The 17,840-nt window shown below is 46.2% G+C and overlaps 1 protein-coding gene across 1 annotated transcript in view; it reads right to left on the bottom strand.

Annotated features, from left to right (window-relative positions):
* The window catches only part of LOC124722449 (aquaporin AQPAe.a-like), a 61,389-nt gene that overhangs the window by 32,119 nt on the left and 11,430 nt on the right, over window positions 1-17,840 (bottom strand). The window contains exon 3 of the mRNA XM_047247610.1: window positions 16,284-16,427. Coding sequence (XP_047103566.1) covers window positions 16,284-16,427 — 144 coding nt within the window. The remainder of the gene's footprint in view (window positions 1-16,283; window positions 16,428-17,840) is intronic.

The raw sequence follows: 17,840 nt of genomic DNA, 5'->3' as shown, positions 1-17,840 counted from the left end.
TACGGGCCTCTGTGTAGCTTAAACGATCAAGAGACTTATACTCCTGTATCTTTTTTTCTTTCTTATAGACTGGGCAATCTGCTGAACGTGGAGAATGACTACCATGACAATTTACACATACAGGAGGGGGAACACAGGGACTCCCCTCATGGAGTGGACGTCCACAGTCACCACAGAGAGGGTCCTGGGAACAGCGAGAAGACATGTGGCCAAAACGCAAGCACTTAAAACACCGCATAGGAGGTGGGATGTACGCCTTCACATCACTGTGATAGACCACAATCTTAACTTTCTCAGGAAGGGTATCCCCTTCAAAGGCCAGGATAAAGGCACCAGTATCAATACGATTATCTTTAGGACCCTTCTGAACACGCCGAACGAAGTGAACACCCCGCCGTCCGAGATTGTCCCGAAGTTCCTCATCAGTTTGAAGGATGAGGTCTCTGTGAAAAATCACACCTTGTACCATATTTAGAGACTGGTGAGGGGTAATGGACACGGGAATTGTGCCAAGATGGGTACAGGCACGAAGGGCCGCAGATTGGGCAGCCGAAGCAGTTTTTATCAGTAACGAACCCGACCGCATCTTGCTCAGGGAGTCCACTTCGCCGAACTTGTCTTCAATGTGTTCCACAAAGAATAAAGGTTTGACACTGGTGAAAGTATCTCCATCAGTCCTGGTGCAAACTAGATAACGGGGGAAAGGTTTTGCCCCTAGACGACGGGCCTGACCCTCCTCCCAGGGGGTAGCCACGGAAGGGAAGGCCGAAGGGGCAAGAGAAGCAGCACTTGAGGAATCAGTACCACGCAGAGAGACGGCCGCAGAAGAGCGGCCAGAGGTTTGGACCCTTATGCGTTTCATCTGCATAGCGTCCGCCCTGATACCACCCACTCCGATCAGGGGCTCTCCTCACGGGCGCCACCCAGCCACAGCAAGGGCCGTCTGGCACGGCGGCCATTGCTGGGAGTTCCGATGCTCCAGGATGACGAGCAACCACTCCAAGGCATGCATGAGGAGGTCACAGCTCAGGTATCAGAAGTGTGATCCCTGTGTGTTCAGGGGGCTCAACCAAAAGGGTACATAGCGACCCCACCACACGGGCTGGCTACCGTGCTGGCTATGCACCCTAGCATCAGACAACGACGTAGAAGAAAAGGTGGAATATACTAGGAGGGCACACGTCGGAGACACTAGGTAAGGTGCTCTTCCCCAAATGGCTCACACTACGGAAGAGAAATTTTGGAATGGAGGTCAAACCCCAGAGGGGGACCAAGGAATGCCAAAAGGAGGAGATGATTACGCAACAAAGCCAGAGTGTAAAACCAACAGAACCAGGAGGATAGCAGGGGCCAACATAAGCAAGGACACCAATAGAGGGAGAGGAGAGGGCGAGGGGAAAGGGGTATGGAGGGGAAAGGAGGGGAAGGGAAAGGAAATGCAGCCCGGGAGAGAAAGAAGGCTGCAATGGCTCGGGGCCCCGTGCTCGCCACGCACGTATCCACGAAAGAGTTGTGGACCCCCTGGGGGGCGGAGTGGCAGAGGTGGTATTTATAAGAACGGACCCCTAACTCATTTTACCGAGGGCCTCGATTTCCCCGAAGATGTCCTCGATGTGCTGGTGCTTGACAAAGAACATGGGCTTGGAGGTGGCGAACGTCCCCCCATCGGTCCGAGAACAGACTAAATAGAGGGGGAAGTACTTCGACCCAAGCCGGCGGGCCTGTCCCTCCTCCCAGGGAGTGGCCAAGGCGGAAGGGGCAGGAGAACCAGAACCAGAGACAGTACCTTTCTTTTTAGAAGACTTGGCCGCAGAGCGACCCGATACATGTTGACATTTCATCTGCCGAACATCCGCCCCGATACCACCCACTCCGACCAGGGGCTCTCCCCACGGGCGCCACCCAGCCTCAGCAAGGGCCACCTGGCAGGATGACCGTTGCCAGGAGTCCTGATGCCCCAAGGAGATGGGCATCTACTCCTTGGCCGACATGGGGAGGGTGCAGCTCAGGTATCGCGAGTACAATTGTTATCTGATGTGCGTCCGCAATATCGAGGTGTGACGCTGGAAGTACAGCAGGAAGACAAGGCTGAACTTCCAGCGCTTTAAACACAGCATGAGGCGAGGGGTATGGGGCTTGACGTCACAGTGGTAGACCATCACCTTTACCTTCTCAGGCCATGTATCACCGTCGAAAGCCAAGATGAAGGCACCGTTGCTCTGACCCCAATGAATGCGCCAGACGAAATGAACACCTCGCCACTAAAGTGCAAAAGAAGGTCGTTGTGGAATGTAATACCCTGGACCATATTTGAACTCTTGTGAGGCGTGATAGTAACTGAAACATCCCCTAACTTGTCACAATCGAGTATGCCCGGCAGTGTGCACAGGATGCTCATTTTATCAAAACTGACCCAGAGCGCATTTTGGACAAGCCCTCCACCTCCCCTGACTTTTCCTGTAAGTGCTCTATGAAGAACTGAGGCTTCACAGACAAAAGATTCCTCATCAGCTCTTTTACATACTAGGTAGTGGGACGAATAAGCTATGCTGCCATTCTTAGCCTTTTGTTCCTCCCATGTTGTGGCCAGAGAGGTTAAAGATTTGGGGTCATACGTGTTTGCATTAAATTGAGCCCAGGAACACTGACTGCTGGTGGCTGGCCACCAGCCAGAGAAGATATGAGAAGATGTCACACTTCATTGCCTGTCATCCACCCTGATGCCACCAATTCCGCCTAAGAGTCCTCACACGAGCCCACCCAGCCATAGCGAGGTCCACGTGGCAGGATGGCCATTCCCGTGAGTCCTGATGCCCTGGGGAGATACGCATCTACTCCTTGGCATACATGGGGAGTTAACGGCGCAGGCATCAGCAGAGCGAACCCTGTGTTGTCAAGGGGCTACAACAAACAGGGTACATGGCAACCCCACCACAAACTGGCTACTGTGCTGGATATCAGGTGCGAAGAAGCCCATGGTGGTCGTCGGCGCAGAAAGCGACAGCATAGTGGATGGCAGAAACTGCTCCCAGGAATGTATCCTCGCCAAAGAGACAGAGTGAGCGGGACTGAAAGTGACGAAGAGAAAGCGGGCTAAAGATCTCTGTACGATGGACACGATGCACCATGTAAGGTGCCCCTTCTCCAATTGGCTCTCTTCGGGAAAATTTTGAAAAATGGATGTCAAAACCCTACAGGGGGCCATCACCTAAAGGCTGAAAGGTGTGAGACGCCTTTTAGTCTCTTCTTGCGACAGGCAAGAATACCTCACAGGGCTATTCTAATCCGGAGCCTGCAATTGGTTCTCTAAAGGTCTTTTTTCCTATAGACGGTATCTATCCAAGTAGTCGTTATGCTTCTGTATCACTAAATGTCTTCTAGCCACTCCCGTTTAGCCATTTTGCACTTGTAAAAATTTTTAGATGTGTTTCCTTTCGCCTGCTTCATTTGCTGCATTTTATATTGTCTCCTTTCGTCAGTTCAGTATTTCTGATATCCATGGCTGTCTACGAGGCCTTATCTTTTTACATGTTTTATCCTCTGCTGTCTTTACTATTTCATCTCAATACCATCAGTTTCTACTATATTCCTTCGCCACGTTTTAGTTACTCGTTGCTTAATACTCCTGTATCTCCACCTCTAGTTGTTCCATGCTACCCAGATTCCTCTCTGTAGTTTCATACCTTCAGTTTTAATATATGGTTTATAAACAAATTTTTGTCAGAGTCCAACAATGCCCCAGGAAATCTCACAGTTCAAAATCTGGTATACAGATCTACCATGTAATCAAATTTACCCTGGTGTCCAGGTCTTTACCACTTATGCAACCCTCTTTCGCAACTCCAACGAAGTTTTTTTTGTTATGGATTTAGGTCGCAGAACTGCTACAGTCATTAGCGCCCGGTCTGACTCAGGAAAAGGTAAAGGAAACAGGAAACCAGCAGCAATGGGAACTCAAAAAATTGGAGAAACAAAGAAGGAAAGCTTTAAAAAACCACTATAGAAGAGGGTTCGTTGTCCCCAAAAAGAGTTTCAAATGACTGACGTCATCTCACTGGCACTAATAAACTCGAGAACGCGATCGGCTGAGCGCGTGTCATCTGCTAAAATGGAAGATATATCAGGCGACAGCTGTAGACGGGCGCGTAACGGAGTAAAATAGGGGCACTCAAAAGGTGTCTTACCGTCCACAGCTGAGAGCAGTGGGGACAGAGTGGGGGAGGATCGCCGCTTAAAAGATGTCGATGGCTAAAAAGACAGTGCCCTATCCGGAGTCTAGTTAAAATTACCTCCTCCCGACGACGCGTTCGGAAGGAAGAGGTCCAAGCACAGGGAAGAGCTTTCACGTCCCGCAATTTATTATTGGGAAGTGTCGACCAATGTGCGTGCCATGAAAGAGCAACACAACGACAAAGCACTCCGTAGCTCGGTGAAGGGAATCATGCGAATAGCTGGCTAAAGAAGAGAGACTGCAGCCTTGGCCGCTATATCGGCCGCCTCATTTCCACAGATACCATCGTGTCCTGGGAGCCAGAGGAACGCCGGAGCAAGTGGAGGCAGTCCTGAATCCGGTGGACCAGAGGGTGAACAGGGTAGAGAGCTTTGAGACTGAGGAGAGCTGAGAGAATCTGAACAGATAACATACTGTATCCGCTGACGGCGACGGATGTATTGGACAGCCTGGAAAACAGCGTAAAGCTCCGCAGTATAAACCGAACACTGGTCGGGAAGCTGAAATCGATTTGGGGTGTCGCCAACAATATAGGCACTCCCTACACCTAACGATGTTTTCGAGGCATCAGTGTAAATAAATGTGGCTTCCTTCATTTGTGCACAGAGCAGCAAATGCCTGACGATAAACAGGTGGAGGGGTACCATCCTTGGGAAACTGAAAGGTCACAGAGCGGGCAGGTCCAGGGACGGAGCCAAGGCAGCGCTGTACCCCAAGTTTTCAAGATGGTTTTAGGAAAGCAGAAGGAAAGAGAATGGAGCAGTTGACGGAAGCGGAATCCCAGTGGTAGTTGGGAAGAAGGGCGGCCTGCATACCCTAAATCCAAGGAGGCGTCGAAAAAATGTCATGGGCCGGATTAGCAGGCATGGAAGACAGATGGCTAACGTAACGACTCAGGACAGCTCGCCGATTGGACAGCGGAGGTTCAGCAGTCTCAGCACTAAGGCTTTTCACAGGGCTGGCGTAAAAAGCTCCAGACACTAAACGTAATCCACGGAGTCGAGACGCCGAAGAACAGACGGCCGAGCAGAGGAGTAAACTATGCTTCCATAGTCCAATTTCGAGCGCACTAAGGCGCAATAGAGGCGGAGGAGGACGACTCGGTCCGCTCCCCAGGAGGTACGATTCAGGACACGGAGGGTGTTGAGGGATCGCAGACAGCGAGCCGAAAGATATGAAACGTGGGAGGACCAGTACAGTTTTCTGTCAAACATAAGACCCAAGAATTTAGCGACGACCGAAAACGGAAGGTTGACAGGTCCTAGATGCAAGGAAGGTGCAACGAACTCCGTACAACGTCAAAAATTAACACAAACTGTCTTACTGGAAGAAAAGCGGAAGCCTGTTGCGATGCTCCAAGAGTGGAGGCAACCGAGACATCCTTTAAGACGTCTTTCAAGCAGGCTGGTCCGTTGAGAGCTGTAGTAGATCGCAAAATCGTCCACAAAGAGGGAGCCCGAGACATCAGGAAGGAGACAATCCATAATTGGATTTATGGCGATGGCAAAAAGTACAACACTCAGCAAGGAGCCCTGGGGTACCCCGTTTTCTTGGGAGAAAGTACGGGAGAAAGAGTTCACCCGCACCCTAAATGTGCGCTCTGCCATGAATTCGCGAAAAAATGGGGCAGCCGGCCTCGAAAGCCCCAAGAGAACAGTGTGCGGAGGATGCCTGTCCAACAGGTATCTTATGCTCTCTCCAGATCAAAAAATATTGCTACCGTTTGGCGTTTCCGGAGAAAATTGTTCATGATATAAGTGGAGAGAGCAACAAGATGGTCAACTGCAGAACGATGCTTTCGGAATCCGCATTGGGCAGGTGTTAGAAGACTGCGGGATTCCAGCCACCACGCTAAACGGTAATTCACCATACGCTCCAAAACCTTACAGACACCACTCGTGAGAGAAATGGGGCGATAGCTAGAGGGGAGATGTTTGTCCTTTCCAGGTTTCGGAACGGGAACGACGATAGCTTCCCGCCATCGTCTGGGAAAAGTACTGTCGGTCCAAATTCGATTATAAAGGCGAAGGAGGTAACTCAGACTATGGGTTGATAAATGCAGCAACATTTGGACATGGATACCATCCGGTCCTGGGGCGGAGGAGCGAGAAGAGAGGGCATGTTGGAGTTCCCGCATGGAGAAAACAGTATTGTAGCTATCGTGATTTTGAGAGGAGAAAGCAAGATGTCGCACTTCCGCTGCACCTTTCTTCGGGAGAAACGCTGGCGGGTAATTTGAAGAGCTCGAAATCTCAGCAAAGTGCTGACCCAATGAGTTAGAAATTGCGACGGGGTCCACTAAGGTATGATGCGCGACAGTGAGCCCAGAGACCGGGGAGAAACTAGGCGCGCCTGAGAACCGTCGAAGCCGACTCCAAACTTCCGAGGAGGGAGTGAAGGTGTTAAATGAGCTAATAAAGAATTTCCAGCTTGCCTTCTTGCTATCGCGGATGAAGTGACGGCATAGCGCACGGAGCTGCTTATAGCGGATATAGTTGGCCAAAGTAGGATGGTGACGGAAAATGCGAAGAGCACGTCGCCACTCACGTATTGCGTCACGGCATGCCTCGTTCCACCAAGGAACTGGGGGGCGCCGGGACAATTCGGAGGTGCGTGGTATTGAACGTTCCGCAGCTGTAAGAATAACGTCGGTAATGTGTGTGACCTCATCGTCGACGCTGGGAAAGCGACGGTCATCGAATGTCGCTAGAGACGAAAAAAGTGTCCAATCGGCTTGGGCAAAATTCCAGCGTCGCGGGCGCATATATGGCAGTTGAGGCTGCAGTCTAAGGACACATGGAAAGTGGTCACTCGAGTGTGTATCATCAAGAGCGAACCATTCGAAGCGCCGAGCTAGCGGAACAGTACCGACCGCAAGGTCCAAATGAGAAATTTGTCGTGGAGGCAGACAAAAATGTGGGTACCCCAGTGTTGAGGCAAACTAGATCCGCTTGGCGGAAGACGTCTAGCAATAGCGAGCCACGTGGACAAGGATGTGGAGATCCCCAAAGCGGGTGGTGGGCATTGAAGTCCCCAACGAGCAAATAGGGGGGGGTGGAAGCTGACCAAGAAGATGAAGGAGATCAGCTCGTGCCATTGGTGTGGACGATGGAATGTATACAGTACAAAGAGAGAACGTGTATCCAGAAAGGGAAAGACTGACGGCGACAGCTTGGAATGAACTGTTTAAGGGGATTGGTTGATAATGGAGAGTATCATGAAGAAGAATCATGAGTCCTCCATGGGCTGGAGTGCCTTCAACAGAGGGGAGGTCATATCAGACGGACTGAAAATGAGGGAGAACAAAGCAGTCATGGGGACGCAGCTTTGTTTCCTGAATACAGAAGATGACCGGCGAGTAGGATCGTAAGAGGATCGACAATTCATCCCGATTGGCTCGAATGCCGCGGATATTCCAGTGTATAATGGACATAGGGTGAACAGAAAATGGAGGAATGTGACCAAGGGTGCTGTCAACTCAACGACTGCTCAGAGCTTGCCACCGACAGCATGGAATGGCATTCAGCCGAAGGCAGAAGATCCTGATCCATAGGTTGGTCAGGAGCAGCTCCTGCCACCAGCGATCGGCCGGTTGACCGGCCACCAGCAGTGCGCCTCGGCGACACAGAAGACTGTCTAGGGCGATTGCCGCCAGGTGGTGCTGTAGATGGGACACGCCTTGGCGGAGAAGGAGAGGAACTGGGTTTCTTTGTAGCCTTCTTGGAAGTATGATGTTCAGATGAAGGAGGAACCGATGTTGTGCGGTACGTAAAAACTCTTCACGAGTATGCTCTTTTTTCGAAGACTTGGTGTCTGACTTTTGGGCTCGAGATTTAGCAGAACCCGACGAAGGGTGAGCCCGAGAGTGGGCAGGCGAAAGTGGTGAGGTTGAACGGGCGATCTTTGCGCTGGCCGATCTGACGACCGTGGCACTAAAGGTGAGGTCGCAAGTCTGCGTGGCCGCCTCCTTTGCTGGCCGAGGAGAAGCAAGGACAGTGCTGTATTTTCCTGTCTAAGGCACGGTGGGCTGTCGACTGGCGAGTAATTTTCGAGCAGCAAAGGTCGACACCTTTTCCTTCACTCTTATTTCCTGGATGAGCTTTTCGTCCTTAAAAACGGGGCAATCTCGAGAGGAAGCAGCGTCGTCACCCATACAGTTGATGCAGCGAGGGGATGGAGGTGGACAAGCACCCTCATGGGCATCCTTGCCACACGTAACACATTTGGCCGGATTGGAACAGGACTGGCTGGTGTGATTGAACCGCTGACATCGATAGCAACGCGTAGGGTCTGGGACGTAAGGGCGAACGGAAATTATCTCATAGCCTGCTTTGATTTTCGATGGGAGTTGAACTTTGTCAAATGTCAAGAAGACAGTGCGGGTTGGAATGACGTTCGTGTCAACCCTTTTCATAACTATGAACAGCCGTTACGCCCTGGTCAGACAGGTAGTGCTGAATTTCTTCGTCAGACAATCCGTCGAGGGAGCGTGTATGAACGACTCCACGCGAGGAATTTAAGGTACGGTGCGGTTCCACCCGGACAGGGAAGGTGTGAAGCAGAGGAGTACGGAGCAATTATTGTGCCTGGAGGGCACTGTTTGTTTGTAACAACAGGAAACCATTGCCGAAGAATCCCGCATGATTACCGGCGTCTCCGATGGCGCGCTCCTCCCTTGTGGGGGCCCTCTCTGAGGGCACGCCCACCTTAGGTGATTGTTCACACCTCAGGTCACACCTCCCGACACCACTTCTATTTCATTTGTAAATTTTTAACCTTCCTGCCCGAATACATGTTTTAGCATTTCACATTCTGACAATGAGTTTTTCCTGGTGACGTCCTCCTGGGTAGTCCACACCCAGAAATCCGGATGGAGGAGAGGGTGACTTACTTCCGAAGAAGGTGCCGTCATGTAACCGTACTAACGTTGTAGTTTCCTGTTGCATTCAGCTGTTTGCAGTACCAGCACAGTAAAGCATGTTTGGTCTGATAGCATTCTGTTATGAATGCACCTACAGTATGGCAGTATCACTGCGACAGCAAGCCAAAACACTGTCAAATTCACTGTTCCTGTGACACGTAACATTGCCCATGTAGGCGGCCACTCATCTCCGGCCGGCATTTGACAGTATTTATGCAATGAAACACTTTGAATTAAGTGATCTTTAATACAGAACATGCTAGTGGCCGTATCTTTTTCACCCTGTCGAAACAGAACAGTCCATGAACCTGCTGTATGCCGCTGCACACTAGCAGTACTCAGTTCTGTGTGTGGCTTTCTAGATTGAGGTGGTAATGAAAGTTATTAAAGCTCACCAGCTACAGAACAAATTAAGCTCTTAGTTCAGGCATACCAGCAGCTTGACTTAAATTTGTCGACTAAGCTGTAAACCCCTTTCAACAGGTATACAGTACGTTCGGCTACATAGTCATGATGTTTGATGTTGCCTAACTATGAAACATGCAGTAAATTAACCTTACAGATTCTGCCCTGCATTGTGCACAGTCGCGGGCCATCACTGTTTACATACTTGGCGCTACCGAGAGGGTAAGATCCTATTTGCTCACTTACAACGAGACCCGTAACTGCTGCCTAACGCAAGCTCATCCGTTCACGTCCCACGTTCGACCAACTCAGTTCGAAACACTTCGTTTAGCTCATTGTTGACGCCCCGAAATGCTTCGTGTGCGTTTTACGATGTTGACATGGAAATGAATAATGAGTATTACGTATGGTCTTAATATTTGTAATTGCTAAGTTGGTTCATGGCAGATGTGAAAGGAGGTTAATGAATGAAAGTTGACCATACCTCATTTCATTACTTTCGCCATACCAGGTACCAGTAACCATTTTAATTACTACGCAAGTTACAGAAGTTAACCCTATGACTCCCAGAGTTAGTAACGTCAATAATTTCTGCCTGACTAGCGCGTGCATGGCAAGAGGAAAGTGCATTGTGCACATACCCACCAGTAGTAGCCGAGTCCTTTTAACGATCGACCTAAGTATGCCTATGTCGATAGTTCGCGTTTTATCATCGCTGCCACTTGTAATGCCTATAGGCGGCTGCTGCTGCTGCTGCTGCTGCTGTGTGGATAATGCAGAGCTACAGGCAGGCACGGGAATCTGCCATACGGCATCCAGACTCTGCAGTGGCAAGGCAGCCACGGCGACATTCTGTTGCAGGCAGCTGGTCCCAGATACGGCATGATTGTGCTAGCTTCAGCCAGTTTTACGCTAACCTTGTTCTGTAAGGTTTATTAACTTCAATTTTATCTAGGAACATATCAGAACTCACCTGTAAATACTTTAGCTCGGCATTGCGTCAAACGCTTTCGCTAAACCGTACCCTGGCGTGAGCTTCGTTGCAGTGGAACTACATTTACAGCCATGTCAGGAAGTGTCCACTGAATAGCCAAGCAATGAAAAGGTATGGGAGCCTCCATGCACACGACTGTGTTAAGCTATGAAAAACAAGCTTCTAGGAACTGTTTAGTTGCCGAAGCAGCTATTTGCATGAAGGACCTAAGCCATGGCACATTGCGCAATTCCTTAACGGTTGTCGAGAACTATGTTCTTCGCAAGGTACTAATATCTTTGACATTATTATAGTAGTCCTGCAATACATTGTCGTCCACTATAAGGAAAGTAATTTTGATTATAGGGAACAGATATATTCAAACAAATTACGCGAATACAGCCGAGTCACCTGTCGTGCTCGCATGTCATACTATACGTAATAGCATTTTGAGAAGAGCAGGTCCAGACTACCTGCAGTAAGTTTAATATTCTTTACAATAACTCGTTTTTACTGCCCCCATCAAGTAACCTGCTAATACAACATCGTTGAGATTATCTACACAGGGTGATTGTGCATGTGAATAATTACACACTGGTACTTAACGTCTAGTTTAATTTGACATCCATTTTGTCACTAATTCTTAGTGATTGCGCGACATGTAATTATCAACTAATAATACGTTTTGACCTATGTTAATTTAATCAATGGCTTTCTCAGCATAATCCCAGTAACCGACATCGCACGTCATTAACTATTCCTTAGGATGACCAGTACCAAGGGAATGCTCTGAAAGATTTGCTCAGCTGTGTGTACGGTGCTATGCTTAACACATTGTCCCATTGGTCAAACCAATGTATGACAAGCCCTAACATCAAGGGATATTCTAGATCTTATTTACTCAAACCTATATCATCTTTAACAGATCCTAAGAGTACCCTAATCTTGGACGAAAAGCAGATTTTACATGTCTCCCCATAATAAGACCAATACTATTTGAAATTCTACCTTCTAAAGACGAGAACTGTATTATTTGCCATCTCATTTTCGTCACTCATCCGATCCGCGGTTTGCCAACAGATCAATGGGCGCCTTATCTGTCACTAATCATTCTGAAGAAAGGTTAGTTTGAAATTAGCGAACTCAGGTGACCGACTCACATCGTCCGAGATGTACGAATGTCTTGTACAAGGCCGCACGTACGGAGACAGAGCTCTCGTGAAAGGTAAGTAATTTAGGTTGTAATTAATTGTAGTTGAACACAAATACGTTCATTAGTGTGCTCTTCTAGCTTGCCATTAAAGGTTTATTTGCGTATTCTTCCAGTAATCGAAAAACTGTTTGTTTTGGTTACATTCGACTGTTTAGGCCCAATTTTTGAACGTGCATATTTAGCGTTATACCACAAATTGAAGTGCATTTGCTAATAGTTTACTTACATATTAGTTTCCAAAACATTTAGTGTCCTTTTACATCTGCATTTAATATATTATCGTCATCACTTAGACAAGATATTTACTAATTTCCAAACTACCATGGATACTAAGTGTGTGAGCTGCAGTAGGAAAGTTAGTTCAGGAGTTTTGTGCAGCTGTTGTGACAGGTGGTTTCATTGGTGAAATTTTAGTGGCGTGGGAATTGCGCAAGCAAACTAGACTCTCCAGTTCTTTTGCAGAGGTTTGCTCAAGAGATAGGATTGTAGCTGAACAGAAGGAGAAATTAAGAGCCCATCAGGCTGATTTGGACAGAGCGAGGGAGGAACTGAAGAGATTAAGGGGGAGGAGGGTAAACAGCGGTAGGAAGTGGTAGCTGGGAACAGGGGCTAAAGAGAGAACAGCGAGTTTCCCAATTGGCACAACCAATAGATTTGCCTCGCTACCACAGTTAAGGAAGAGGCTCCAGTATTAGATGTTAAGATGCAACAGAATCTCATTAGGAAACCAACTGTTTGGAGAGAAGTAGAAAGTAAGAGGAAAGTTCTGTTGCTAGGTAGCAGCCATGGAAGGTGTGGGCCAGATTTTGCAAGAAAAATTAGGTGACAGGTACCAGGTCACAAACATTCAAGCCAAGTGCATGTCTTAGCCAGGTGGTAGATGATACAGGTTCCTTGTGCAAGGGTTTCTCAAAGCAGGATCATGTGATAGTGGGTGGAGTGGGAAACAATATTGATAGTGACCAGGGCTACAGTATTGAGTGTGACCTGGAGGAAACAGCCTCTGCACGACCCCCACCAATGTTGGGCTGGTGCCTGCTTTCGTGTGGCATGATCAGCACCAGTTTAACAGCTGTCAGGAAAGTAAATATGGAGTTTGATCAGTTGCATAGGGGGGCCACTCTCAGACATTGGCTTGGTTCCTGTAGATGCTATTGATAGGGGGGGGGGGGGGGAGATTTCGTAAGGCATGGCTTATACCTCAATAGGAAAGGGAAGGGAAGGGAAGGGAAGGGAAGGGAAGGGAAGGGAAGGGAAGGGTAAACTGGCAGGGTTGTTAGCGAAATCCATAAGGGGACACTAATACTCATGGATGTATCTTTTTTAGATTAATATCAGTGTCCAATGGGAAGTTCAGGCAGGCAGGTACTGAAGAGGTCCAGAACTCCCAAGACTCACAACAGTAAAGTAAATAATAATGTTACTATATTTACCACAATATTGGCGGATTAAAGAAAAAGATTCTCAAAGTAACAAATAATGTTACCATTTTTCACCAAATTATTCCAAGATTGAATAAAGTAGCTGAGCTCCTGGTTTGTTTAGATGACATTGAATCTGATAATGTAGGAGATATACTATGCCGGTATGAGAATCACGTTGTGTCTGATACGGAAAAGGTAAATATCAGTGGTTATAAACTAGCTACACATATGAGTAGAGAGAATAAGGTGAGAGGAGTTGCCATATACGTCAAAAGTTATCACTGTGTAAAAAGCTTAGATATAAAAAATTTGTCTAGAGCAACATACAGAATCATGTGCCTGTCAACTTAAACTGAAGGAGGGCTCTTATTTTAACAGTATATAAAGGTCCCTTTCAGGAAACTCATTTACTTCTGGAAAACTTTGATACCTTCTTGTGCTTTCTGTCAGACAGGGGAAAGCAAATTATTTGTGAGGACTTCAATGTTGATTCACTGAAAGAATGCAATAGGAAGAATGATCTGGAAGTCTTGCTCAGTTCTTTTAATTTGACATCTGTCAGTTATTTTCCTACTCAGGTAGTAAAGGACAGCAGCACATTGATAACACTTATAGAGCAAGGTAAGTTTAAAAACAAATCTTTGTGCTGTTGAGAATGGCCTTTCTGATCATGGTGCCCAACTAGTTACAGTTTATGACAGATCCATTCAGTAATTCAAAACTACCCTCCACAGTTGTGCGTTCAGTTAATAACTCAATTAGAAATGTCAGGGAAAATCTTCTGCGATTTGACTAGGATGAGGAGTACAAGGAACCTGATGCTAATTTAAAATATAACTTATTTCATGATACTCTTAAGAGAACCAGGAAACTGTTTCCCCAAGAATATAGTTAAACCTAATTATAAGAAACCATGCAAAAAACCTTGGCTTACCAAAGGAATAAAAATATCTTAACCTCAAAAGGGAACTGTCTACTCTTGTTCTTAACGACCCAGAAACAGCCAAATATTAAAACTACTGTGCTACATTAAGGAAGGTTATTAAGAAGTCCAGAAACATGTGCATCATGTCAGATTAATACCCGATAAAAATCAAAACAATTTGGAATATTATTACAAAGGAGTCAGGGCAACCAAGAGTACAGGATGACGGCATTACCATCAAAGCGAATAGAAACTTAACAAGCCAGAAGTCTAAAACATTTTGAATAATCATTTTTTAAATGTTGTAGAGAAAACGGTATCTAAATTTTCATTAGAAGATGCAAGGCAGTTAATGGAAGAGGCCTTACCCACACCATTTGATATAACTGAAATTCCACCCACCTCTCCATCTGAAATTAGGAAGACGATGAACTCAAGAATAAAAGCTCACATGGAATTGATTGAATTTCCAGCACTGTAGTAAAAGTTTGTTCCCAAGAGGTAATTGGGATTCTTAGCCACAGACGTAATAACTCTCTGAAGGGTATTTTCCCAGATAGACATACTTCAGTCATTGGTAAAACACTGCATAGAAAGGGGATACATCTGATGTCAACTACCGCCCAACCTCTCTTCTGACTGCCTTCTCCAAAATTCTTGAAAAGTAATGTATTTTACAATAGCTTCACACCTTTGTAAAAAATAAAGTTTTAACGAAATGTCAGTTTGGTTTCCAGAAAGGTTTTTCAACGGAAAGTGCTATGTATACTTTCACTAATGAAATACTAAAAGCTCTGCGTAACCAGAAGTCACCCGTTGGGATTTTTGTGATCTCTCAAAGGCTTTTGATTGTGTAAATCATAGAATACTTTTAGATAATCTGAAGTACTGTGAGCTGAATGGGACAGTGCTTAAATGGTTTACATCAGACCTAACTGGAACAGTGCAGAAAGTTTAAATACGCAGTTCACATAAGATCCAAAAACCTTGTGATTTCTCAGACTCGGGAACAACCAAGAATGGGGGGGGGGGGGGGGAGACCCACAAGGTTCGGTCTTGGGGCCTCTGCTGTCTTAATATATTAATGACTTGCCTTTCTGTATTCACGAAGATAGAAAGCTGGTACTTTTTGCCAATGATAGAAGTATAGCTATGACACCCAACAGACAAGAATTAACTAATGAAATTGTGAGCGATGTTTTTTCAGAAAATCATTAAGTGGTTCTCTGCAAATAGGCTCTCAAACTTTGACAAAACATATACAGTTGTACACAGTAAATGGAATGACACCATTAACAAATATAGAAACTTCCTGGCAGATTAAAACTGCGTGCCAGACCGAGACTCGAACTCGGGACCTTTGCCTTTCACGGGCAAGCGCTCTAACAACTGAGCTGTAAATATAGACTTCGGTCAGAAATAGGTAGCTAAGGTAGAATATTCACAATTTCTACGTGTATGCATTGATGAGGGGTTGAACTGGGAAAAACACACTGAAGATCTGCTGAAACGTTTGATTCCAGATACTTACGCTATTAAAAGTCATTGCCAATTTTTGGCGATATCCATCTCAGTAAATTAGCTTACCACGCCTATTTTCATTCTCTGCTTTCGTATGGCGTCATTCTGCGGTAACTGAGTAAAAGTGTTCATTGCACAAAAGCGTTTAATTAGAATAATTGCTGGAGCTCATCCAAGATCATCCTGCAGACACTTATTTAAAGAGCTAGGGATATATTCACTTATGAAATTTGTTAGTAACAGATCGAACGAACTCGAAAGTAATAGTGTACATAGCTACAACACTAGGAGAAAGGATGATCTTCACTACTCAAGGTTAAATCTAACTGGCTCAGAAAGGGGTAAATTACGCTGCCACAGAAGTCTGGTCACTTACCTAATAGCATCAAAAGTGATAGCCATATAGCATTTAAAAGGAAATTAAAAAATTTCTGAATGGCAACTCCTACTCAGATGACATTTGGATATAGTAAGTGGGTAATTTCCCCATCCTCCACCCCAAAAAAATATTAAGTATCATGTAATATCTTGTGTAATTTAATATCACGTATAGACACCTTTCATTAACCCGACACGTTCCACACCATTACGACGTGTGGTATTCATGATCTATGGAAGTACTAATTAAACTAATAAAACTATGTTAATATCCCGACAGCTCTTTTCGTACCTTGAGGACAACAGCAGCAGCGATTGCGCCAGCACACTGGGCCGCTATGTACATCACGGCCCTCAGGAGGAAAACGTGGCCGGCTGACAACAGGCCCACCGTTACTGCTGGGTTTACGTGCGCGCCGCTCACATGACCCAGGCACTGAAACACCATATACCATCCATCGCTCGCTGATTCCTTATTTTGTAATTTTCTGATGGTATTAACGTACGCGAGGATGCAAGGCATCTGAGATTGTGCTGTTCATTGTACAAAATTTTCAAGTTATTTCATCTGCCTCGTGTCACAAACATGTGAATAATGAAATAGTCTGTTTACCTTTATTTCAGTATCTGCATAATTAGAATATATGTTAACAGCAGTACTAGCTCTACTGTGAGCAGACTATTGTTGCACGAGCCCCTGTACAAAATGCTTCAGGTGACTTCAAAAATCAAGCATTTGTTAGATAATGCTAACTACCCATTACAAATGCCTCACGACGAGCGTTGTGTCAGTTTGTTTTGAAGAGCTCTACGTGCCATTAGAACAGGATGGTCACCCTAAATTTGAATTGTAAAAATGACTAATCAAGTGGTGACCTTATCTCGTTATGTTAAACGGATTGAACTAATGTGTTAACTCGTAGTCCTTCCACATGAGAAATCCTGAACCGAAAGAATACACTTTACTATGAAACAAAATCAATGAAACTACTACTGCACACCCCCTGTAACTATTTGCGTGCGAAACGGTTGGTTGGACACTTGTTTGCTTGTTACGGGACTGAACAGCGTGTTCGTCAGTCCATAGGCCTAGATAGTTCATCCTGAGTTGGTGACCGCCACAAATTTGAAAAGATTATTGAAGGTAGGAGCTTTAAGGCATGCATTGAAGGTAAGACTGACGTCAGAGCTAAGAATTTCCAGAAGGTATATTGATCGGACCTATACATAAGACAGAACGGACAGAAGGTCGCATTTCATCCCTCACTAACCCGATTAAATGTTAAGAAAACTGCATAGTAAAGAATCTCTTATCTATGAGATGCTTAATAGTGAAAGTGAGAAGGCTAAAATGTAATGGACATATGGTGGACAATCAATAACAAAAAGGCGAAAAATCAAGTCATCAGGTGGGTGGGGCCAGGCGAATGTCGCCCACGCCCCTGCATGCGACAGAAGTCAGCTCCAATCCGTTATCAAAGTGGTGACAAGAGGAACAACACCCACTATTAATTTGAGAGCTATCGCTGACACGAAAAATGGGGTGTAGCGGAAGGAGGGCTGACCACATCTAAGTGCAAGTGGATGACAGGCGACTGGTAAAGGCAATACAGTTTAGGGTCACCCCCACCTAGCATGTGACCAGTTCCAACCAACCCTCACCTACCCAGAATGGCTTTTAAAACTGTGACAAAAACCACTGTCAAAACAGAACTAGTTCCACTCAATGAGTTGTCCAACATTAGAGGTAAAGTGTTCAGAAGACCAGTCTTAGCATGGATAGGCAGGAGGAGGAACCATTCCACCAGGATATGAGCTACTGTCTGCAAAGACGGTGGATTGCTTCTTT

This window comes from Schistocerca piceifrons, chromosome X, assembly GCF_021461385.2.
Source record: "Schistocerca piceifrons isolate TAMUIC-IGC-003096 chromosome X, iqSchPice1.1, whole genome shotgun sequence".
NCBI classification, from domain to species: domain Eukaryota; kingdom Metazoa; phylum Arthropoda; class Insecta; order Orthoptera; family Acrididae; genus Schistocerca; species Schistocerca piceifrons.
The sequence above is the reverse complement of the archived record's forward strand: the minus strand, read 5'-3'. Positions and strand labels throughout refer to the sequence as shown.